The sequence below is a fragment of the Thermobia domestica genome, chromosome 9, assembly GCF_964235325.1.
Source record: "Thermobia domestica chromosome 9, izTheDome1.hap1.1, whole genome shotgun sequence".
Taxonomy (NCBI): Eukaryota; Metazoa; Arthropoda; class Insecta; order Zygentoma; family Lepismatidae; genus Thermobia; species Thermobia domestica.
Genome location: NC_137462.1, coordinates 88,388,842 through 88,414,218, shown reverse-complemented (window position 1 = coordinate 88,414,218; position 25,377 = coordinate 88,388,842). Strand labels below are relative to the sequence as shown.

Sequence of the window (25,377 nt, the reverse complement as noted above, 5' to 3'; positions counted from 1 at the left end):
AGATACATTCTTTGATTTGATATAAATACACGACACAATAAATACTCATAATTTGGCTGGCAATTTCTCGATATCATCCACCAGTGATGTTACTAGCTATCAAATTAATGTTGATAAACAAGAATAAATACCTATTGCCTTAGGTCACCAGTTGTTCCATTTATCTTCTGTATTTTCACAAGCGAGGGAATGGTCGTTATGGAGAATTACTTTGTATTACTGACGTAAATAAAATCATAGCTACTACTGATGATTGCATAACCAAAAATATTACTGTCGTCCTCATAAACATTCTCACGTACCAGATAATTGATACCAACATACGTATTCCAGAATTAAAGCGCTTCTTCACTAACACGTCAAATCTTTGTACATCAAAATGTGTTGATGTAAACAACTTCGTTATCTTCTGTAACTCTTAAATGTGGTTCGAAACAAAAATTAACACTGTCAAAAGTACTCTAAAGTTTCTTAAAATTTCGCCTACAACAAACAATGAAACTCGGCATTCCTTGTAAGTATATACGATCTGTAAATAGGATAGCATAATAAGGTGTTTCCAGACTATACCATGCGTCGTAGAGTAATCCAGTCTTCAATATGAATTTTAATCTATATACAGTATATACGAATGAAAATGAATATGTTTGTAATTTAATAACTCTTAAACCACCCGACCGATCTCGATCAAATTTTCAACATAGATGAGGTTGGGCCTGGGATGGGTTTTATTTCTCTTTAACAATGCAACTTAGGGGAAAGGGAGGACGGATATATATATATATACAAGTTATCGAAAATGACCAATATTGGTGTCGAATCCATAGTTTTCGGGATCGCTGAGATGAACAGTGACACTTCCAATGTCGTTTAATTTCAATTTCAGCCCCGCAACTTGGGGGAAGGGGGAGATATATAAAACGATCGAATATGACCGATATCAGAGAGCGATTCAGTAATAGTAAAAAGTGACTGACTAACGGAACATATTACAAGTTTTTTCTTATTTTAACCCAGCGAACGGGTAATTGATGTTACACAGTAAAAAGGAAAAAAAAAAAAAAGAAAGAAAGAAAGAAAAGAAAAGTAATTCAAAATTTGTAATACAATAATCGTATGGAAGTTTTTTGTAAACATTATTTCATGTCCATATTTGATGAAAAAGAATCATTTAAATAGTTAATCACAAGTTTCTATCAAATGAGTAGTAAGTTAATATTAAATGCTATATCTATTACAAGTAACAATAAAAATCCATCTCAAAATATGTTTAAAATCAGGAAATATCCGTTACTAGTCTGATTTATTTTTATTTTATTTATTTATTTATTTATTTACTTTTCATATTAGAAGAGCCTCATAATGTTATTGCTCATTTTTAAATTATAATAATGTCTGAAGTTGAATAATATCTCATTTCAGAAGCGTATCTATATGGGATACAAATCTAAAGATTACTGTACGATCCAAACTACATGAGCTCCCACCAGCAATTGACGCTGAGTCTCGGATCCACAATCGTGATTCCTAACCATTAAGCCATTATTTAAAAGAAACTTCCGTACCAATTTGTCTCCCTTTCCTGTTGCTTTGCAGCGTATTTGTTAGACTAAGTTTCATATCGTAAGAATAACTGAAGCGATAATCTGAATATTCCGTTAACCTTGTACTTTACATGCGGAATTGAACATTAAGTACCTTGAATCAATAGGATTTTGCTTTCGATAAACGATCGAAAATGAACTTAATAACCATTTTCGATTATCTTCCCACTAAGATTACACACTATAGTTACAAAAAGATCAAAATTGATATCCATCCTTTCTCTACCAAGATACAGCCATGATTAGTTATTACGCGATAACTTTCTTACTTACTCTGCGATAAATTGGTGGCTACGGTTTCTTAGCCTTCGACTGTTGTAGTTTGTTTAAGTTTAGCGCCCCTTTTCTGCAGCAAGGATATACAAGACGTGGGCCTAAATGCGGTATGAACCACCGTAATTCTCTTCTTTCGGGAATTGTATCCAGGGCCTCGTGCGCGAACAGCTGCACCAACAGCGAGGGTTTCAGTATATAGAGGGAAAACAAAAAAAAAAAAAAAAAAAAAAAAAAACTATTCATACCATGCATTCTGGAAAAAAAGTACGAACAGTTTTTTTTTCCCTCTATGTATTGTAAATATGCATCCTACAGCTTTCACAAGTAACGGCTTCCTGGAACATTCTTTGTATTTTATATAGTTTCTATAGAAGACTAGCACATGCCCCCATGTGTTATTAGGCGCAATATTTTGCGTTCTTTCTTCTGAACCTTTCAGATACAGTAGAATTTGTTGGAACTCAAAGTATTGCACAAAATTCGAACGTCTCATATGGGCATCTTAGGGAAGCACCGCCATCTCTTTTATTTCCATTCTAAGTTAAACATCTAAACGCATTTAAACACGTGTTTAATTATTTTAGATGAAAAGTTCAAACTCCAAAATTTATGTCTCTAACCTTAAGGGATTTCGATATATGGACATCTTATAATAATTGTAACTCCCACCTCTTTTCCTTGTGCATCTTTTCTTCCTTCCTAAGACAAATATATACATAAACTCTTAAAAGCGTGTTAAATTATTTAAAATAAAAAGACAAAATTCTAAATTTCACTGTTTAACGTTAAGAGATTCCAAAATATGGCCATCTTATTATAATAGCTGTAATCCCACCCTATTTTGTTCCACTGTGGTCAAACATCAAAAAATGCTGAAACATGAGTCTTATTATTTTAAACAGGAAGTCTGGAAACCAAATTTTATATCTCTAACCTTAAGAGATTCCGAGTTACGGATTCATTATTATAACTGTTATCCTCCCCCTTTTCTTCTCACACTCTTTTCTTCTTTTCTAGATCAAATATGAATAAAATGCTGAAACATTTATCTATTTTAAATGAGAAGTGCAAATACAGCGAATTTCATACCCAAAATTTAACAGATTCTGGAGAATATTACTGATAATCGAGGCATCATTCTGAGTTATAGGGTAAAGGCTAAGCAACGAGACCTGCACGGACCAGATTTTGCGCTGAAAGGCATAATTTTTCGAGCTCTCGCATTCTCGATGTCCACTATTCGCAATGGCCAACAGCCGATTCGCTGATTTCAAACAGACGTTGGGCAGTGGTGCTGATTTGTCCAAGCAATGTGGCTCGATCAGGCATATTGTATAGTTGCATTATCACTTTGCACATCACAGCGATTATCGCACGAAATTCTCGACTCACAACATGCCGCTTCAAGTCAACCAGAGAGCCGATGTTTCTGTTGTCGAGGGCAGCGAGGGGCGACATCTTGCAAGATATCGCGAAACTGGGCCTATTCTAACCAAATCAGATCTCAAGTTTAATCGTTCATGAGATTAAGGTGATCACATCGGGGAAACACTTGCTGCCATCGGCTTGCAAATATAAGACGTAATCGCGATAGAGTTCGTTTATAGCCAGGAGATTTTGCCGGCTGAGTTGGTCGCCCATAACAGCACTCGAGCCAAAAATCAGTTGACTCCAGTCTATGGTGCCCATATACGAGAAGAACAAAGAACTCGCTAAATCAGATAGAAATAATTGTTTGGAACGATGTACACTCGACTGCTTACACCAAGAGAGAACGCTCGAGGGAAAATGAGGGACAAACGTTGATTGTGTTGTGATAAAAAATAAAAAAAAAAGTTTCGTATAAGTTATGCGCAACAATTGTCACAAACAGCAAATTACATTGTATATCAACTTACACAGCAAAAGGAGGGGGCCTCATCTGTGCACATGAATCGATATTGTGACAAACATCCGATGGATCTCTTTCAATTATTTTTTAATAGCTGATCCGGGTCCGATTTCTGACATCACCGCTATGGTCAACAGACCCAGACCTTTCTAACGCCACCACCCGCGTTCAACTACTCCATGTTTAAAAAGCGAATAGAAGGGATCCAAGCTCACAACTTCGGGACCCCTTTCTGGGGCCTTGGGGCCCAAGCCCGATTTCTGACATCACCGCTATGCTCAGGGGACCCGGACTTTCCAACTCCATCACCCGCGTCCACCAACCCCATGTCTAAAACGGTTACCCTACCGTAGGAGATTCGACCCATTTTTTAAAAAGCGTTACGTTTTAATACGTTTACGTTAACGTTAAATTACGTTTACGTTAATTTCTTATATGGACTGATAGTTAAAAAGAAGAAGATGATCAACCTTTTCACGAGAAACAGTCATCAAAAAATATGACATTCAAGAGACAATCGATGCCTCTAATCCTGGATTCAGTTAAATGGTGAAAGATATAGTAAACATTAAAATTGGAGTAAGGTTAAATAAATAGAAATCTGGTTATTTTAAAAGCTAGTCTTCTTCCTTAATGTCATCAATGAAGACATAACAATGACTATACCCAGTGGATTGTCAAAATTATGCCAGTTTGACGATTGCACCGTTCTTTTCATTTTCTAACTCTGGTCATCCTATTTTAAATATACATTCATTTTAAGATTTTAGATAGATAGATGTCATTGTAAGATAAGTTATAGATATTACCCAGTCTTGGAACAGTGAAATGCTCTTGGATCGTTCTTTTAGTATTCCTTTTACTTACGCTATATTCAACATGCTTCATTCACACCGAATTATCGTATTGTTGCTTGATTTCCGTTCTGTTTCCCCAAGATTAACTGTACACTGTGCAGAGGTTTCTTATTTATGGAGAAATACACAGGGAGCTTATAGAGCTGTATAATAACTGAATAAGTAACAAATCAAGAAATCCCACATATATTTACTCAAAAAGAATTGTAGGTACTTAATAGTTTTTTTTTCTTTCTTCCTTATTTAATCTTAAAACACTGCGATGAATCATATAAATCTCTTTGAATCCTTCTTACAAGTTTGAATGTTACCTCTTTAGACATTAATTTGTCTCCAGAAATAGGCTTGAAATGGTTGTGGTGTTGACTACCATATTTCTGACATAAAGCCACTTTCAAAAATTTCCTGTTTCACTAGTAAATACAGGTGGCCATTTATCTGGATGTAAGCCAACGTACCAGTTGTGCCAATCTCTTCAAACGAAAAATCACTGGCTGCAGGGCGGTAAGTCATAAGATCGCCAGCTTTCACAAATCATCCTGAGGTAGCCATTTTTTAAGAATCACAATCATGTTTAACCATGACGACAACGCTACCAAGCAATGTGCAATGGCTCAGCAAGCATCGTGCCACCGGATGGCTGTCTGCTAGAATCTCGACTCGACTGAATGCACTGTAGCACTGGCGACTGTATGTATCGCTTACCCTTCGCTTTCGCGCCTCTCAAGTTTATCAGTATATTATCATGGCTATCAAACGTTGAATTGTTCTGAATCGTGATTTATTTACGGAGAAGAAAATCTTTCAACCGTAATTTTTATTTACAGAGTAGACAATCTTTCTGAGGCAGTAATTTTCGCCTAGAGGTTAGCCGATCTTTCTGCAGCCCGCATTTTCTTTTTGCGATATTGTCGCACCGTCACCTGTTCTCTGCTTTGTGGGTCATAAGAAGAGGCACCCTCTAACGTCTGACAAACTAGTAAAATTTCATCACTACTAAGAAATAACTTCAAATAATAATAATAATAATAATAATAATAATAATAATAATAATAATAATAATAATAATAATAATAATAATAATAACCTGGTAGTCGGGATCATAGCATGACCCTGTAATCTAGCTCTCTTGAAGGTGAGATAATACGATGAGAAATGACCTATACTGCAAAGGCTGATGTTGCATGATGGTATATGAATCCGTCAATAGCATCAGATTCAAGCTTCGGTCTAGTCCGAAGCCTACTTTAAGAGTAAAGTCTTGCTATTGCATAAGGATGAGAAACAAAACCTAAAATTCAATAAAATCCGGCTATGCTACTGGTTATTTTGATTTTAAAAAAAATGTAGGTTAACAATTCATCAGAAAAATTCCTTTGATTACTTCATGCCACTGTGTCTACTAAATATCAATATAAAGAACTTCTGTAACTTCCGTGCGATAAATACTAATTTTTTTCCCATAAAAATATCTTACGAAAATAAGAATCCAAAATAATACATGTAAAAACAGAGTATGTGAACGGTTGAAAATGAATAATATGACAACTCCATTAATTATAACTTCATGATGTTTAATATAATATATTCTATTTCAATTTATTTAATTTCCAAGCTAATTCACTAACGCGGTTCTGTACGAATAGAATTTCTCGGACTCGAATCTGTTCCGTAACTTAGTGTAATTCGCAATTTTTTTTAAAAGACTAATTAAAATTATTTCTGTATAACATAAAAACATTCCCGTATCTAGATAAGCATAGTTATTTGCTTTCTATTCGTATTTCTTTAACTCTCAAGTTTGTAAAAGACATTTTAGTATATATTGGTAACACAATTTAAATCAGAATGTTTCTATAGGAATATACTATTCTCTACTCATCTCACGTATTTTCTATGTGCTTCTTTCCAGATTCATGTCAGTGGTTATAATACGATATCGTACTTAATAATCTTTATGATTGCTAGACAATCTTCATATGATTCGACACACACATATTGTGTAATATTTTCATTTAACTGAACAAAACACGACGAACTACAACGGTTACTACTTCAGAAACGAAAATCATCAATTAACGTGAAATATTCATAATCTTGTATTTGTATATTTTATCAGTCTCAACATCGACAAACATGTAATATAGCACACACATTACATTAAAGCAGAACACAGAACGCCTTGAAACAAGAACAGCAAATCAAAACCTGCTCAACGACTGGACAAACATACAGACAAACACGGTTGGAATATTAATCTTTACGATAACCATAGAATCACAAAATCAATATACGCATACACTGCACAAGCAGGACGTTCACAAACTTTTCAGAATATCTAAAATCATATGTTACATTGCTAGATTAATGAAATTTCAACATCGAATTCTTTGTAAACAACTCAGAACACACTATATTATTCCAGAAATGCGCACAAAATTCTAGAAACTCCAAACACAATTCGAAACCAACTTCCGTCACACATTGCAGGTAACTGATAGTAAAAAGCAGCATAAGAGCAAGATTAAAAATTGCTGATGATAAAAAATATCAAAAGGACGATAGGAATGCTGTTTCAAAAGTTAAATTTCAGCACAGCACCTAATATCGAAAAAACACCGTGAACTGTTAATATACCCTATAAAACCATATTGTTAGACAATATTCTGAGAAGCACAATTCCGTTAAACAAATATGCCAAAAAAGCAAAGCACAGTATGAATTAATATTCTACTAAACTAGAAAAAAAAAATCACAATTTAAAATACTTAATTTGAGGATAATTTGATTGATGTTGTATTCTCGATCATGGGATTCTTTTATATTTACGTAAATTACCTGTTGTCAAAGCAGGCGTCCATTCTTGCTCTCCTGTAGCACCCCAGAGTAATGTGTGCCGCTTATTCAGTAATTGTCTCCCATTGACTTGAAAGTCTGCATTATGATATCTCATACCTAAAAAATAACAATCAAAATAATAAACAATGCATTGATTATTTATAAGCATGAAGTACGATCGCGATTATTATTATTACTAAACCTAGACTTATCAACCCACAAGAAAGTACCTGTCAAGCTAATAATAATTGTAAGTTTATACTTAAATACAATAAACAACAAGGAGAAATCACACTGTTGAATTTTTTAACCATTAAATATTTTTAACACCATTTAACATTTTCTGTCTACTTATTAAATAATGAATTTACTGAGAAGTTTGACATAAAAAATCAATTCAAACAAGGCTCTCTACAAGTATAATCTTCAGAAATGTTTCCTATAAACTGTTTTAGTCTTTGCATAGACACGCTTCTAAATTTTCAGACATTAAGTACATTCATTCATGCATTCATCTCAATCTCTTGCGCGGTACCTTCTTCTTTTGACACGGACCATAAATTCATGTCGTCTTGAACTTACATTTGTTGTTTGCTTGTGTTATTTTTAATATAGTATTTCTTAACAATTGGATTGATCTCGTTCTTTTTTCTTCTCAATCCTTACAGGGTTTAAATTTAAAGTTGCAGCTCTATGGCAATATTTGGCTTGAGTTACAATGTGAAAAAAAATGAAATCTTTAAGTTTTACGTCCCACGGTTATGCCGGTTAGGCTAAAGGAGACGGTGATGATGAGAGATGAGTGAAATGGTGGAATGAAGAAAGTGGGAGGAAACGGGAGAACCCCGAGAAAACCCACGAGCACGGTGTTTGTCCACCACAAAATTCACTTGGCGGGGGCTGGGATCGAACCCGGGACCCCAAGCACCAGAGGTGAACGCTCTACCACTGAGCCACCGCGTGTCGCTCGTGTCGTTTTTGAGAGAGTAGTCCGAAAAGAAACTTATCCTTAGGAGTAAACTGCCCCTTGTGATTATTTTCGTAAGAAATAAATTACACAATATTTAGTTACAGTTATTAGTCAAATATTTATTCATGAAATATGAGAAAAATAGCACGACTCGTTATTGATAAAATCGTCCGAAAAAAAAAATCCCCAGAAGTAAACTACCCTTGTAGATATTTCCAGGACAAATGAATTAGGGCATATTGTCATGTTATTAATAAAATATTTATTTATGAAGCATAAACATTTTTAAAAAATATCCGAAAAAAACTCACCCCAAGAATAAACTACTCCTCGTAAATTTTTTCAGGACACATCAGTTGTGCCATATTGTAATGTTATTAATGAAATATTTATTTATGAAATATGAACAAAATCACTGGAATTGTTTTACAGAAAATGGACCGAAAGCTAACTCACCTCAAGAATAAATTACTACTTCTCTATTTTTCGCAGAGAAATGATTTATACTACATGGTGGGTTTGTTTTTGGAAAATTGATTTATGAAATAAGCAAAATCGTCTCAGCCGTTTTTGAGAAAATAGCATATTTTTTAAATTTTTACCCTTAAGTAAACTACCCATATTTTTAGAGGTAGGAAGAAAATTCGACTCCCTTCCTCTGCACAATCACATAAAAACTTGGTATCGATACATTGAACGGTATGGCCTCTAGGTGAATATACATCAAGATGAACAGACGTCGAAAAATAACTTTTTCGGTATTTATGGAGCATGAAATGTATTAAATCCGTTGAAATCTCATATTCGATTTTTTTAACGATCACCAAACTGTCTTCTCTCCTTATGTTGCTCGAAAGTAACTAGGATACTTTATGAGTAAAATAATGAAGAAGCACTTACGATATTATACGGACGACTACTTTTCAATGTACGTAAAATTTGATATAAAGAATAATCAAAAACTGAATGTTCTGACTGCACAGTTTTACCTAGCCGAATAAAAGATAAAACTTTTAACCACTATAATAACTATTTACATCTATAAGAATAAGAAAGTCTCCCTCGCGCTAAATAATTATTAGTGTTTGTTGCTTCGGAAGACTCCTCTTGACAGCCTGGAGATTTCCGGTAGGAGACCCATGGTTTGATCGTATGTTAGGCTGTAGACTCGTCTCATATCTTGTATAGTCTGAGCGTCAAATATAAGAATTAGAAATATATAAATACCTGATTCACAAAAATGAATCCATGATTAGTAATAAGCATCTGTTTAAACTATTAACTGTTTACAAAGCTTTACTCTTTCCTCGTCTCCCACACCAAAAAATGGAACGATTTGCTGTGAATGCAAAAAGCACCGAAGAAGAACTGAGTATTATGAACAAGTAAATGATGAATCCATGTTTTAAATTTATTTATATTTATTACATACGTACCAGAATTAAAAGCAGAAAATCCAGATTGCAATACAGTTCTGATGGTACCCACATTTTGTAGGATTGTGTCATGGCCAGGAGATGAGCTGTATGTGCTTTCTGAGCCTTGATCCGAAGTAGATTGAGTCGGAATAGCCTGATAGTGATGTTGCTGAATTAGAACTCCAGTAGGACCTTAAAACGTTATAAAAATGCTTTATTTAGACAATGTATTAGGATAAGCAATATTTAGTTCTACAATACTGGCAATACAACAAGGCTGATAATACAAACTTCCAAAGCATTACAGTCTGCTTCAAACACATAAATATGCATTTAACTTTACATTTATCAAAACAAAAATAAGCAACCATCAATCTTCAAACAGTATATTTGTTTCAAAGAAAATCAGAACACCTCAATTTTGCGGAAGTAATAAAAGTAAACAATCCTCAATATTACAGTGGTCTGAAAAATAAACGTAACTAATATCTTCAAACAGTATATTGGTTTGAATGAAAATAAAAACAAATCTCAATCTTAAATATGAAATACTATTCACGAATTTCAAGGCTCTAGATAAGTTTTTCAGATTTTCAACAGTCTCTAGATATATATATAATGTATATTACTAACCTTACAGTGTCAATGTTATAACCCCAGTGAAATAGTTTTCAGAGCCATTGCTGCTCTATTTCTCAGTAGCTTCAAATACAAAAATACACTAAACTAACATATTTATGGGTACACGTTAAATAAATGTAAATCATGATACGCTGGCCAACAAACAAGTCTCCACCCTATTCATTATTATTATTATTATTATTATTATTATTTTTATTATTATTATTATTATTATTATTATTATTATTATTATTATTATTATTATTATTATTATTATTATTATTATTTCGTTGGGATAAACATATTGTTGCTCTAGGTTAATCATTTAGTTAAGAAAAACGTGTCGGGTGGTTTCTATATTTCATATAATAATCGATAATTTAAACTACACAAACTTCTGGGTTGAAGTTAATTTTAATCATATCGCCAGCAATTTCAGCTAATTGCTACTACTACAGTCCTGACAGAAATGTGAACAGTTCTCGAGATTTTAAGATCTCAGACGAATTTTTAAATAATTTCTATTCTACTTTGGAATATAGCTAAATTCCAAATTATATCTTCTGCAGCATTTTTAGATTTCAATCGTTATTGATTTTGTCTAAGTACAGTATCTTATTTGAATTGATTCTTTGCAAAATTGACTCCTATAGAAACTGGAAATGACTTTTGGAAATAGTTATACATTTTTCGATACTAAAAAGACTATTGTTAACTTGACTAAATGGAATGCAATACACATACCTTTTGGGAAAATATGTGTCCATCTTCTTCTGTTGGATGTCAGTTTTATGGTTACATGTGAAGGGTCAAATGGATTGATGAGAGCGCGACCTGGCCGCATTGTCATTTGTTGAATCTGTGATGGATCACATGTGGATCCTGCGCTTCCAACCACTGAACGCTGAGGCGGTGATCTCTCCAAATCAATAGATTCATTTTTTGAAAGGAATGCCTTTTGCTTGGCTATAGATAGTAATAACAAACATATAAGCCACTTTGTCATAACAACAACGTAAGCAAAACAAAGTATAATAAGAGTTTACCTCCCAGTTGAAAGTAAATTATCCCAAATTTCTATTAATAACCATTTATACAATTTTGAGTTACGTATATAAATTGCTGTTTGAATAATATAAGCAGTAGTTTCGAAGTATGTGCTACTTTTATTTAAAATTAGCTAAATTTCTGAAAATCTGATAGGAACTTGTTTCTTCATGATTATATTTTTAATTTCAATCTTATATCTTTCCTTGTACTTACACCAACAAGTATTATTGATGTCAAGTATCCTACTAAAAATAGTGCACTGATACGAAGGAACGTGCAGGAATATTATTAATCATACCACGTGTTTTAAAAGTTAATTCCTATAAAGTTCTAGAACTATCTAGCTCTCGGCTCTTTCCTGAAACCTCGGTAACTGTGGTTAAATCACGACAAAAATTAATAACGCTAAACCATTTATTTAATCGAGTAATTGAAATAATACTGCTACTCTAGTAACAAAGTAGAGTAACTACGGATCACCTATTTGGTAAATATAAGTCACGAAAATCTTGTGTTTGTATTTTATGTATTTTATTAACACTATCTTCCATTTTTGTTTAAGCATCCCGCATATTACATTATTTTCTTTAACAGTCCAGACTATTTAAAAATAAGGAATTATTCAGTAATAAATGGGATATAATGATTTAAAATACATAAGTATAATAAAAAATGCTAATAGGAATAAGCAACCTCTGCTTACTAAGCAAAAAACCTACAACTTGTTCAAGAGCGGTAACATCACTCGACACTTGTCACTTCAATAACTGCATTAGTCAGATTACAGAAAACTTTTCTTTCATATTTGATTGAGAAACTATTTGCTAAATTGCTCATTCGATTAAATTATACGTCACTTAATCTTTCCGTAACAGACTCCTGCAATCATTCTACTAGCTGCTCTTAACCTTAATTCCTGTAAAATCCTTGCGTTAATGTAATAACTATAAATTAAGAAAAACTATCAATGAATATAACTATTAATTAAAACAGACTCCAGCAACCACAATCTCCAGATCATTAATTTTGTAATTTGACTTCAAAATTTGATTAGTTATAAATTCCGAAAAACTAGTACACTAATTTTATGAAATAAATCCTTACAATATATAAGAAATAGGAGGAACTCATCTATTTTACCTTAAACTATATCCTCTATAGGTGGGAATTAAATGTTAATTAAAAGTGAAAAAGGACGACTGAGCCAGAATCTGGGATAGCACAACAAACAGGTCTTCAGTTTACCATGCAACTGAACTAACCTTTACGCTTCTTAGTCTGATTCCTGAACAACAACACACACTCCTTGCTCTTGAAGTTAGTGCTCAGACATACAAATCACATTAGCTGTACCACCACTATTGAGCTAGGACAATCCTTAATATCGAATCCTACCATCATAGATGCTTAATAATGCAGCGCTGAGTTATCTAAACACCAGAAATTGTACAGTTCATGTGGTTTGAATGTCTGAGTACTGATCTGAAAAGTAAACGATGTATAGCTGCTTAGTATAGCACATCGACAGGGTTAGCCAGACGACCAGGGTTCGATTACCATTTGTCACACTTCAAATTTTCATTAAAACCTAACGTCTTATTCCAGTAAAACAGATCCATTCATGTCACATTTATTTTTGAGAAACATATACGAAGAGAATTAAATGAAAACCTACAACTCCCATTAAAAATCTCCCTTTTTTCTAGGTGTCTGGAAATTTGCAGATACAGTCCTTGACGTCTTTCCAAGCTGGTGACACGAAGCAGTACCGGTAGATGGGGTTGGAGCTGAGTAACAGTTGATTCAATATGGCGACACCACTAAGCAGTTGTACCAAGGAGGAACAGCATGGACTTATTCGATTTTTATGGAATGAAGGTGTGAAACCTGTTGATACTCATCAGAGAATGAAGACGAAGCATGGAGACGCCTGTCTGACACAACGGCAAGTCTACGAATGGTGCAAGAAATTCATAGAAGATACGACTTTGTTGACTGATGCTCCCTGTCTGGATAGGCTCGTCGAGTTGTGACAGAGAAGTCCATAGCAACATCAGATCGGCTTATTCGTGAAAACAGGCGCGTCATCCTGACTGAAATGGCTTCCTTGTGGATATGAGCTTCGGTTCAGTACAACGCATAGTGCATGACGAACTCCACTTCAGAAACGTGTCTGCCAGCTGAGTTCCTCGACAGTTGATGCGGGAACTGAAAGATCGTCTGGTTGACACATGTCAAGAGCTGTGAGGTGTTATGAAGAGGAGGGTGAGGATTTTCTAGCTTACATTTTAACCAGGGACGAACGTTAGGTCCACCATTTTCAACCGGAGACGAAACATGCAAGCAAAGAATAGCGACATTTTTCTTTGCCGAAACCAAAGAAGCCCTCTGCAGGGAAGTTCATGTTGACTTTATTCTGGGATAAGAATAATCCAATTCTGGAACACTACATGTTCCGACGTACCACGTTGATGAGTGTCACCTATACCGATCTTCTAGAGTACAGAGAAGGGATTGCTGAGTACAGGTGTTTTGCTTCAACACATAACGCCCGTCCTCATTCTGCTCGTAGAACCATGAAAACCATCGACGACCTACGTTTCAAGTGCATCCCACACCCACTATACTCGCCATATTTGGCACCATCAGATTTCCACATCTTTGATCCATTAAAGGAACACCTTGGAGGGCAGAATTTCAAGTTTGATAAAGATGTCCAATCGGAGGTGCAGAAGTGGCTATAGCGTCAACCAAAAGAATTTTTCTTATGCGGTATCTAAGCACTTCCTATCCGATGGCGTAAGTGCACTGAACTGGGAGGAAACTATGTAGAAAAAATATCAAAGCGAACATTCTCCCTGTAATAAAACAGTGGAAAAAGAATTTAATTGTGGTTTTCATTTGATTCTCCCTTGTATGTTTTGTCATTTTTATTTATGAAAGGATATACAGAATTTCCAATATGGCTTCTCAAATTAATTTCTTCACTTTTATAATTTCTTTCAAGTGTCACCCATTCATTTACAGTTTCCAACTGAGACTTAAAAACTACTTCCTCAATCAATGAATTATAGAACTATACATACACCAGATGTTATGTATTTGCGCTATCGTTCAATCAAGTGCACTTGGTGAACATTCATATCTTCCAACTCTTCCAGGAAATGATTAATGTCTTTCTATTTATAATGAGATAAGGACAATATATCCTTTATCAATTGAATTTATGTAGTAGTCGTAATTATTAAAAGTTTCTTTCTATAGATTTTCATACTTGACAACAATGTATGTCCATACTATAGATCATATCTACTTCTGCAATATGAGATTAATTTGTGCAATGAAATCGCGAGCTATTTTTACAATATTTTTAAGCAGTGAATTTTCTGTTAACTGTATTGCTTCTATGTTATAAAAATAAGACACTTACTTCTACCGACCTCTGCTCTTTTTTCTTTTTTAAAACTATCTATGTATTTTAGTTTACGGGTATATTACATATATATTAATCTATCTTACCGTCACCATTTAATGCTTTTATGCATGATAATTGTGGTAACTCATCAGTTGTTCTATTTGGAATAGCAATTGCAGAAGACTTAGCTGATGAACTTAAATTTCGTCCACAGTCATTAGATAAGTGACGAATATCTGGATCAGACAATTTTCTCTTCATTTGTTTCTGAGGATATATGTCCGACGAAATGCTACGTTTTTGATATGTCGGTTGTTGCATTGCATGTGACAAACTGAAAATAGTAAGATTTGATAACAATTACTATAAAGCAATCAAATCCTATAATTATGGTGATAAGCGCGTACGTCATCCAATTTTTACATGCAGAAACGGTTTCTGGTTCACGAATTTTCGTTAAAAAGTGCCTAGCTTACCAAAGACTTAAAACAAAAGACAGAAAGAAAATAATTCGGCACATGGAATATGAGATAGCTCAAAATAACAATAACAAGCAATTTTTATTTTATTGATGATTCGACTGAAAATTGTCAACGTTGATCACAAAAATAAGATGAGGATGGTTTAAAGGTTTTGAGGAGAGAAGCGGACAAAGATTTTAAAACAGTACTATAAAACAGTGGTAGAGCGTTCACCTCTGGTGCCTGGAGTCCTTGGTTGGATTCCAGCTCGCGCCAAGTGAACTTTGTGGTGGACAAACACCATGTGCGTGGGTTTTCTCGGGGTTCTCTCGTTTCTTCCCACTTTCTTCATTCCACCATTTCATTCATTTCTCATCATCACTGTCTCCTTTAGCCTAACCGGCATAACCGTCGGACTTAAAAGATTTCATTTCATTTTTTGTACTATAAAAATTATGTAATTCAAATATCTACTGGTTGGTTAAATTGGCACATAGATTACCATTATTTTATTCTTACCAATTGTTTTTCACAAAATTGATTTATATACATTTCATGCTACACTCTTTCAGCAGATTAACTATAACACTTATTTTCGCCATTCTTCAAAAAATTACTACTACAAACTTAATACCTATTTCCTTATTTATCTACGTAGTTACAATGCTTCGCGAATTCATATTCAATCTAGCTACCATTTTTTAATAGTACATATTTAAAACTTACCACACAGCATGCGCTGGGGGCAGCTGAAACACCTGATCGTCATAAGCGTCGTAATCGAAGAGCGAATTTGGTAGTCTCTCTTCTTCTTTAATCAATTTAGCTTTAGTGCGTTCAATTATGTCTCCACCTGTATTTTTGTTCGGTTTCGTTCTTTTCGGAGGCAATTTTATTCGTGGAATAAATGTAGAATATCCTACTTTCTTATTTGTAGAATAAAAGCTACAGAAAAAAAAGATATTTACTTAACATCACAGAATTACAAATTTACTTCGTCTTACCTTTTAAAATATTATAATTATAACAGAGTAACATAAAATATCTGGTCTCAAGCGGGACCAAATAGCGGGACTCAAAATCTGACTGACGAAATTGTTCTTTGAGTACGTTTATTGGAAGTAAGCCTGTACATATATTTAATATTAAAGTGATTAACAATACCTAGTTGCATAGTGATATCATTACATCAATTCTATATGTGGCTGAATTATCACAGGTAATTACCATAAATAGAAAAATTACCATGTACCGTGCAACAGCCAATGAACATAAACATTACTTTATATGGAGAACTATGTCATCATATCATTAGAATTTTACGTTATATATTACAAGAGGCAAGAATGCAGACTAAGCAACGTAGCTACTCCATCGGCTATGCAGTGACGGAGTGACAACTCAATGAAATACCCAACCAATATAGACAGAAGCAGAAGAACAATTGTTCCCTCTTTGAAAGAAATAAAATAAAATAAAACGAACCTTCACTTTTACATATTTTCAATACCAACGATATAATATATAAGGTGCAATTTTCTTCTTTAAACCAAAATAAAATGTGGATGTGATATGAAATACTTCATGAAATCATGTGCCATTTTATTGGATATACTGTGTTTCCCCGAAGATAAACCGAGTCTTAATTATCTAGTTTATTTTATTTTTCTCCGAAAAGATACTTTAGGGTTTATTTATTTATACAGATACAAATATTTGCATATATTCATTATATGTAATATACCCCGTTTCGAGTCCTGCAATTACTGTGGCATATTTTGGTGGTAGAGCTTATTCTTGGTGTACGGCCTATTCTTGAAATACGACCAATCTGAAAAAAAAAAGTTCAGGCTTATTTTCTGATTAGATCTTATTTCCTTCGAAACATATCCCCAATACGTTTTGTATTTTAATTTTACACTCACGTGTTGTAAAATAGTCAAATGCAAATATAGATAAAGTCCTCATTGACACTGAAGTACTGTTTGGGAATATCCAGCCTGCACTTTTGTTGTTTGAACCTTTTAAAGATTTGAGATTGAAATCTGAATGTCGATGTCGGTACTACGGAATCAAACTCAGGGCCCCAACAATTGGCGATAAGAATAATTTTGCATGTATAAAGAGTTAAGTTCTAAAGATTTTAATAAACTCCAGCCAATCCACTGGCCAGATTTTTTTGACATTCCTTTGCTATTCTGCACTTACTGGTACTTAGTTCATATAAGATGATTTCAATAATCATAAAGCATATTTAAGATTTACAACAGAAGATAATAAATAAAACAGTTAAAATTTTACGTGTTGGTCTGAAAAAAAAAAATGGATGACAACACGTTCCTCATTTCGGCTTTTGAACTTCACCTCAGCAAGACAGTCAACGAAGAGATTCTAATTAGCAAAAAGATAATGCTAACTTTAAAGATGTGAGAGTTTCTTAATGGTTTTAAAGTACAAACCTCACTTCACCGACTAAATAACATGAAAAGACTGCATAATTCACTAAGTAAACTCTTATAAAGTTTGCTCTTACGCTTTCGACTGCAGCTACAGACAGCATAAGTTGGAAGCAAGCACATTTGGCGAGATCCTAAAAGGATCTCGTCAGTCTTCATTTTACTGACGCATTGCCGGCACAAGTTCATGTTTTCAAAGTTTATTTTGAACATTTCACTTTCCCCGTAAATAAAGCGAAAGAGGAAGGACTATTTCCCGATTTACTTAGGGCTTATTTCCTTCTGAACTGACATTACTTCTAAAAGAAAAAATAAAAATATTACCACATTCTACATATGTTTAACATTAACACACTCAACACATTCTCATAATACAAAATAACACGAAGTCCATAAAATTCATATTCATCTCTAATTATTCATGAGAAATTTCTGCTGCATTACAATACTCCAACAACATCAAAACTCAAATGAAGACACTATAATTACCTTAAATTTATCCAGTGAGGCATACTATAATCATCGACAGCACTCACAGACGTATCCTTGTTGTGAAACTACAAAGAAGGAAAGAAAAATTAATCACGTGTTGCATAGAGAATCAATATACAATATAAACAAAAACACCTCATTGATATTCAAACCAGATGCACATTTTTGGAAATAAAAAGTTTAAAAAATTGAAAAAAAAGTTTATCGTTCCATGATTATGCCCTTTAGGCCAAGGAAGTCGAATGATTAACACTTTGGAGTTCTAGTACCTATTTTTAAGGTACTAAAGTAGCGTCTTAATTATTCGATTAAAAAGGAACCAATAAAGCTTTTTACTTCCTTATTATTATTATTATTATTATTATTATTATTATTATTATTTGTTTTTTGTTTTTTCATGTCTAGAGGCATTGTAGAACATGTTACGTATGATTTCACGGCTTCCTACGTCGAGACATAGGACGTGATGACGTCATAACTTTAAAAAAATATGTTTTGTTACGCCTATTTTCATTATTTTTTGGGCGGGCTTACTTTTGCACCTAGAAGATTGAAATTTTGCACAAACATTTAGTCCTCCGAGTAATATTTATCAGATTTTTTCAGATCTCTGCGTTAGCACAGGGGGGTCCAGAGGGGCAAAAAGGCAAAAAAATATTTACCAAAAATTCCCTTTTTTCGCGATTTTCCCGCCTTAGATACATGATGGAGACACGTGAATGGTACCGTTTAAAAGACAGTATTCTGAAGAGAATGATGTACGAACCATGATCCTAGGATAAATATGGATGTCTCAGGAAATTTCTACCCAAGATCCTGTTTTATACGGTAATCTGGCGTATTGTGGGTATTTTATTTTTTGGCGGGCTTACTTTTGCACCTAGAATATTGAAATTTTGCACAAATATTCAGTACAGAGTAGTATTTATCAGATTTTTTTTTTCAGACCTCTGCGTTAGATAGGGGGGGGGTCCAGAAGTGCAAAAAGTTTTAAAAATGGATATTTTAACAAAAAAAAAAAAAAAAACTTTCTTCGCGATTTTTCCGCATCAGATACATGATGGAGACATGTGAATGGTACGATTTGAAGTGCAGTTCTATTCTGAAGAGAATGATTGGCGAACCATGATCCTAGGGTGAATATGGATATCTCGGGAAATTTTTTAACCTGAGATCAAGGTCTTTTGCGGTAATCGGGCATTGTGGGGATTATTGATACTATTCAAGATAGAAGCTTCAAATTTGGTACACATATTTAGTACATCCCTTTGTATTTTTCAGTTGATTTTAAGGTCTCTGTGTTAACACAGAGGGTCCAGGGGGCTCAAAATTAATTTAAAAAAAAAAATCAGAGAAAAATCCCGATTTCTCTGAAAATTCCTGGTACCATTTGAAAGGTTGCTCTATTGTGTGAGAAAAAAAAAAAGGTATAAACCATGATCCTACGATAAATAGGGATGATGCTGTAGCTGCTTGACTGAAAGTTTGTAATTTATCTAAAAAAGCCAGAACTTAAAAGAGTTAATGGAAGTAAATAACTGTGAAATTAAATTTTTTGAGCTCTCTCGCTGAGAATCGAACCCGAGACCATGTACACCAAATGCGCACGCGCTAGCCTCTGGACTAGTGAGGAAGACTAAAAAATTAATAGTAATTAAGAAAACATAAGGAACGACACAAACATGAAAAACAAAGTTTATAAATAAGCACACCTATGGAAGTTGTTTTAAAAAGTAGTTTTCCTTCTTGCCATGTATGTCAAGGAAGGCCTTGATAATTCCCAAACTACTCTTAAAACTTAATGGCAGAAATTTCGTTGTGTGAATCAATCTCACATTCATCCAGTTTTGGTCTGAATAACCAACATCCGTATTTAAAATCAACTGATAATTTATACAAGTAACGTTTCAAATACATGGTGGCGCGCATATCTACGAACTTTAAGAAAAAGTTATTGAACGATAAAATGAAAGCTTTCATATTCGCATTTACTAAAGTATACAATAGTTAACTTTCACCGCTTATTAAAAACAAAATGCCCACAAGATGCCATCCGTCAGCGTGGACGTACTATTGAAAGGTGATGAGCGAAAAGGTTCATTTTGCCGCACAGTATCATGTCGTGTGAAATAACGTGTTTTTCGCAACGGATTGGTATTTTCAATTCATTTATATGAAAACGATAACAAAGACTATCGCCTTCAATCTTCCCAAAGTAGTACAGAATTTCTTCGTACCAGAATTTCAGGCACGACAATTTAGTGGATACCATTTGATTCCACGAGGAAGATACACACAGACGCACAAGTTTAGATTTGCAATAAGAATTGTTTTGCATTCGGTGATTTCCTACTTCGGTGATTTTACTTACCCATCCCATCTACGGGTTTAACACTTACTTTAGGATATTTGAAGAAAATAATTTTTGCCTATTATCTGCACATGATTGAAAAAAAAATAGGAGCTGAGGACATCAATCCGTCGTGAAATACGAGAGACAGCACGGAATCTAGGGTTACATCCCATAAACGCCTCCCCTCATCTTCCTAAGTAAAAATCCGTACTTAAAATTCCTTCACTTTTCCAGGACTTTTTAGGAGACGTCGATCATGCTATTCTCAAAAGTTAGAACTTTAAAACTGCGTAGTATTTAGTGAGTAGTATTTATTAATAAATAAATTAGATTATCAGTTGCTTTTTGTGTGTCCATTCTATATGTCAGCATGTATTTCAGTCTTTCTAACTAAAATTCTCTGGTTAAAATTACAGAAGCTGCACTCAAGTACAGTGTATCCTCTAGAAATGATAAAAGTAATCTATTTCCTTATATTCAATGAGGCTGCAATTTCTAATGGATATATCTCACTCATAAGGAATATGGAACTGCCTAGTTTGCAAATAAATTACTTCATCACCTGCCTTTTGTTCTGTATCGCACGACACAGTTTGTGTAGCATCGCACGGCACGTGTCCTTTATTTCTTTTCTAGGCAAGACGAACAATATCTCTTGTCTATTCCAGAAAATCATGCACATGGCCTTGTTAGTGGATATTGTCTGATTATTCATTATTATTATTATTATTGGGAGTGTTGAGCGCCTCTATTCTATAGACTGCTGCTTTCACTCAGAAGTGATATGTCTTGTCATTTGTAACGATATGTGCTATTAACTTTTCACCTTCTTCAGCATATCGTGTGTGAAATCAAAGCCACTGACGAATCGTTTATCGCTGTGTTCAGCAAATAGACTTCTTGGCACCCATCGTGCGCATAATTTCCGAAACCAAACTTTGTAAAGGCCTGACCATGAACATTGAGAGAAAACAATGTTATTGATAACCGTCTGTCCTCGGTAATTTTCTTCGTCGACTGCACGCACCCAATCATCTGTGATCACAGATAGTCGGCCACTCTGTGGCTCAGTCATGCATATTATCACGAAATCATTGAACTTCTTGACCCATTTCCTTATCATTCCTACACTTATCATGTTTGCCCTATACATATCACACAGCTGTCAATGAATGCTTGCTGATGTGACATTTGCTGCATTCAAGAATTGAATCACGGACCTCACCTCAAAGGATCAGTCGGCGGGTAGTTCGGTAGTCTTCAACACTTTCACACACTCTCAACAAGAAGCACACTGTGACTGTCCTCGTACTTGTACCCGGCTTGCAGTGGATGAGGAAGTCATTGCTTAGAATCGCAAACGCGGCCCCAACGCCGAAATATTTTGAAACGACACTTTTCTTTAAAAACGTATTTATCTACACAATTCATATCTTCTATAGTGTATCATGAAACAATTTCAATCGCTTATAATTTACGAACTGTAGAAACAAAGTATAACCATTAAACATTTTCAATTTGTAGAAACGGATAAGGATACACAGATAAATAGAAAATATAGTATTATTTTCTGTAGATTCACGATCAATGTGGTCATTCTAACTAGTCCGTTAATTCGCTTAGTTTGAGGAAGACATCTATTATTTATAATGAATGCTAGCTCACTTTACGTTACTCAATTAACATAAAATGCTGTAGATTAATACGTGTGCTGCGTATGTATGTAATAACTTAAGGCTAAATAGCAAAATAAATATTCATTCTTTCTGCACATACCAACTTTATTAAATACTCAAAAGAAACTCCAGGATAAAATCAAGTTGTTCTTGCATACAAGAAACAGGCTGTCCAGTATACAAAGTAATTCGAAAATATAAGAATACTTATGTAGCAGTTCCTTCGGATAAGAAACGCTGACGCAACAATTAGCTGGCCGATACAAAAGCAATTATGGAAGCTTTTAAGAAGTAAGGAGACGGATTATAATTTAGTTCGACTATTGGATTACTATATTATACTTCTATGCCAATATACTAATTTTCACACAATTTATAAAGAAGAGAAATATCTACATTACCTTGAGCAAAGGTACAGCATGAAGTGGTTGCTCTCCAACGCATACCAAATCACTGCCCACACCGTTATCAATTATCCTCTGTTTGGTAACGTTTGTCAACTCCCTATCTACTTCAAACACTCCAACTCCAGGTGTGATCACAACAGATAATTGTCCCGTTCTATCAAAACTTCTATCTAGGTAGTGCTTTTCAAATACTGTCACAAAGAAAACAAAAGACAAATTAAAAAACAACTAATTAAAAAAAAAATTATGCTTATTATGAACCAAGTTTAACACAATATCTCTCTACTATTTACGAGGTCTGTCTATCAAAAAACTAAACTTTTAAAAAAATACAATCAACAAAACTGTCCTTGACTTTCTGCTTGCCAGCACTGTGTAGTGAGATTCTTTGCAAGCATTTTAACGGTAAGTACATCATCCTTATTGTGACACTACGAATGTTGGAATGAAGTTGTGTTACCATATTTGTGGCAATTTTGTGGTACTCCCATTGAGGAGTTTGATGCAACAAGGGCGTAAGTCTGAAATATGCAGTTGGAGAAAAACGATGTTGAAAATTTAAGTAGTGTTTTTTTCTTACATAAAACATTGTAATATGCAGCATTTTATTCCGATAAGTAGAAGCTTTGCTTTGTTATAATTAAATATAAACTAATTATTTGCTGAGCAAAGCTATATATTTTCATTAAAATTCAACACGTGTTTTAATTTTAATGAAAATATATAGTTTTGCTCAGCAAATAATTAGTTTATATTTAATTTTATTCCGATATTGAATTGAAATGTTACCAGGAGGCTAAACAAGCATGACAAAAGCCACAAATGCGTTTGATGCAAAAAGGTCGTACACTCGCTTACGCCCTTATTACATCAAACTCCTCAATTGAAGATTTTGGAAAAGCAGCAAAAGACGAACCCAGTGTTATGAGTGCTTGCAGAGTTTCAAAGCAGGAAGAAAATGCATCCAGGGCAAGGCAAAACCTCACGCCTATCATCATGCGATTACGTTCAAGTTCAGAAAGTGAGCGATGTTGTACGGAAAAATCATCGTTTGACTGTCTGTGAAACGGCCGAGGAAGAAGAAGTCAGTAAATCGTTCTGTCATGTGTTTTTAGTTGAAAAACTGAATATACATCATGTTGCTGCAAAATTCGTTCCATGGTTGCTAACAACAAACAAAAAGAAACAAATACGGGAATCTGAGATCTTCTGAATAATGCACACGAAGACGATAGCTTCTTGAAAAATATTATATCAGGTAACGAGATTTGAGTCTATGTTTATGACAGTGAAACAAAAGCACCGTCATCCTAATGGATGGGAAACTCCTTGCCGAGACTACAGAAGCATATCAAATTCGATTAAGAGTTAAAGTGATGCTTATTATTTTCTTTGAATTTTGTGGTGTTGTTTATTATAAATACCATCAAACCGTCAACAAAGAGTATTATTTAGGACTTCTGAGGCGTTTAAGGAAGGGTGTACAGAATTAAAAAAAATAAAAAAATAAAATAAAATAAAATAAAATAAAAATAAAAAAAGGGAAGCTTGGAAAAATGATACATGAATATTACAAAAATGCTCCTAGCAATTTGGTGATCTTCATTAGGAAGTTTTTGGCAAAGAACAATAAAACTGTTGCACCTCAACCATTCTACTCGCCAGATTTGACAACTGCAGACTTCTTTCTATTCCCAAGTTCAAATCCATTCTGAAAGATTGTCGTTTCATTTCCAATTCATAGAAGAGATAATAACAATAAATAAATAAATCACTATGAGACCTCCAGGCTATTCCACAAAGTGCGCTCCAGTATATGATCCAGCAGTGAAAGATTCACTGCGAACGTAGTATTAATAGTGGAGAGACTATTTTGAAGGAGACAAATCTGAATAACTTCCACAAACAATAGTACCATGTCAAGAAGAGTAAGGTTTCGAGGTTGTGATATGAATATTTAAACACAAAAACCAACAGAGCAGACACGCAGCTGTATATATCTTCTGATGCATTGTTATTCATTTCATGTACAAGTTCCTAATAAATTACCTCAGTAATTGTTACAATCTGAAAGTGGATTGCAGACAGAAGAAAAATATACCAACTTTACAGGAACCAGACAGCTGTTATAGGAAAGAGATCAGAAAGAAGCAAGAATAAGTAAAGGAGTAAGGCAAGGGTGTGGACTTTCACCTCTCCTATTCAACGTTTATATAGAAGAGGCTATGAAAAATTTTTTTGATAAAAACGAGAAAGGCGTAAAAACGAGAAATGGCCAGGTTTTCAGCACAATAAGGTTTGCTGACGACATAGCACTGATAGCGAAGAACGAAAAGGACTTGCAGGAAGCACTTTCAAACTTGAACGACCACCTGAAATAAACATGCAAAATAAAGATAAATAAGAAGAAAACCAAAGTGATAAAGTGAACAAGAACAGGACAGGAAGGGGCAAATGTATGGCTAGATGGAGAGAAAATCGAAGACGTTAAGACGTTCCCCTATTTAACTAACTAACTAACTAACTAACTCTATGGCCTATGGAACCCGGAGGTTCAATGCCGCGTTCACAAAAGCTCTCCACTGACTTCTA

At 34.2% G+C, this 25,377-nt stretch overlaps 1 protein-coding gene across 5 annotated transcripts in view; it reads right to left on the bottom strand.

The window, feature by feature from the left end:
• Positions 1-25,377, bottom strand: part of Iml1 (GATOR complex protein Iml1) — a 172,219-nt gene that overhangs the window by 111,437 nt on the left and 35,405 nt on the right. For all 5 annotated transcript variants that reach the window (XM_081771495.1, XM_081771497.1, XM_081771499.1 and 2 more), the window contains exons 8-14: positions 22,780-22,976; positions 18,347-18,414; positions 16,128-16,346; positions 15,045-15,274; positions 11,220-11,441; positions 9,873-10,046; positions 7,467-7,583 (exon numbers count right to left, since the gene is read on the bottom strand). In XM_081771495.1, coding sequence (XP_081627621.1) covers positions 7,467-7,583; positions 9,873-10,046; positions 11,220-11,441; positions 15,045-15,274; positions 16,128-16,346; positions 18,347-18,414; positions 22,780-22,976 — 1,227 coding nt within the window. The remainder of the gene's footprint in view (positions 1-7,466; positions 7,584-9,872; positions 10,047-11,219; positions 11,442-15,044; positions 15,275-16,127; positions 16,347-18,346; positions 18,415-22,779; positions 22,977-25,377) is intronic.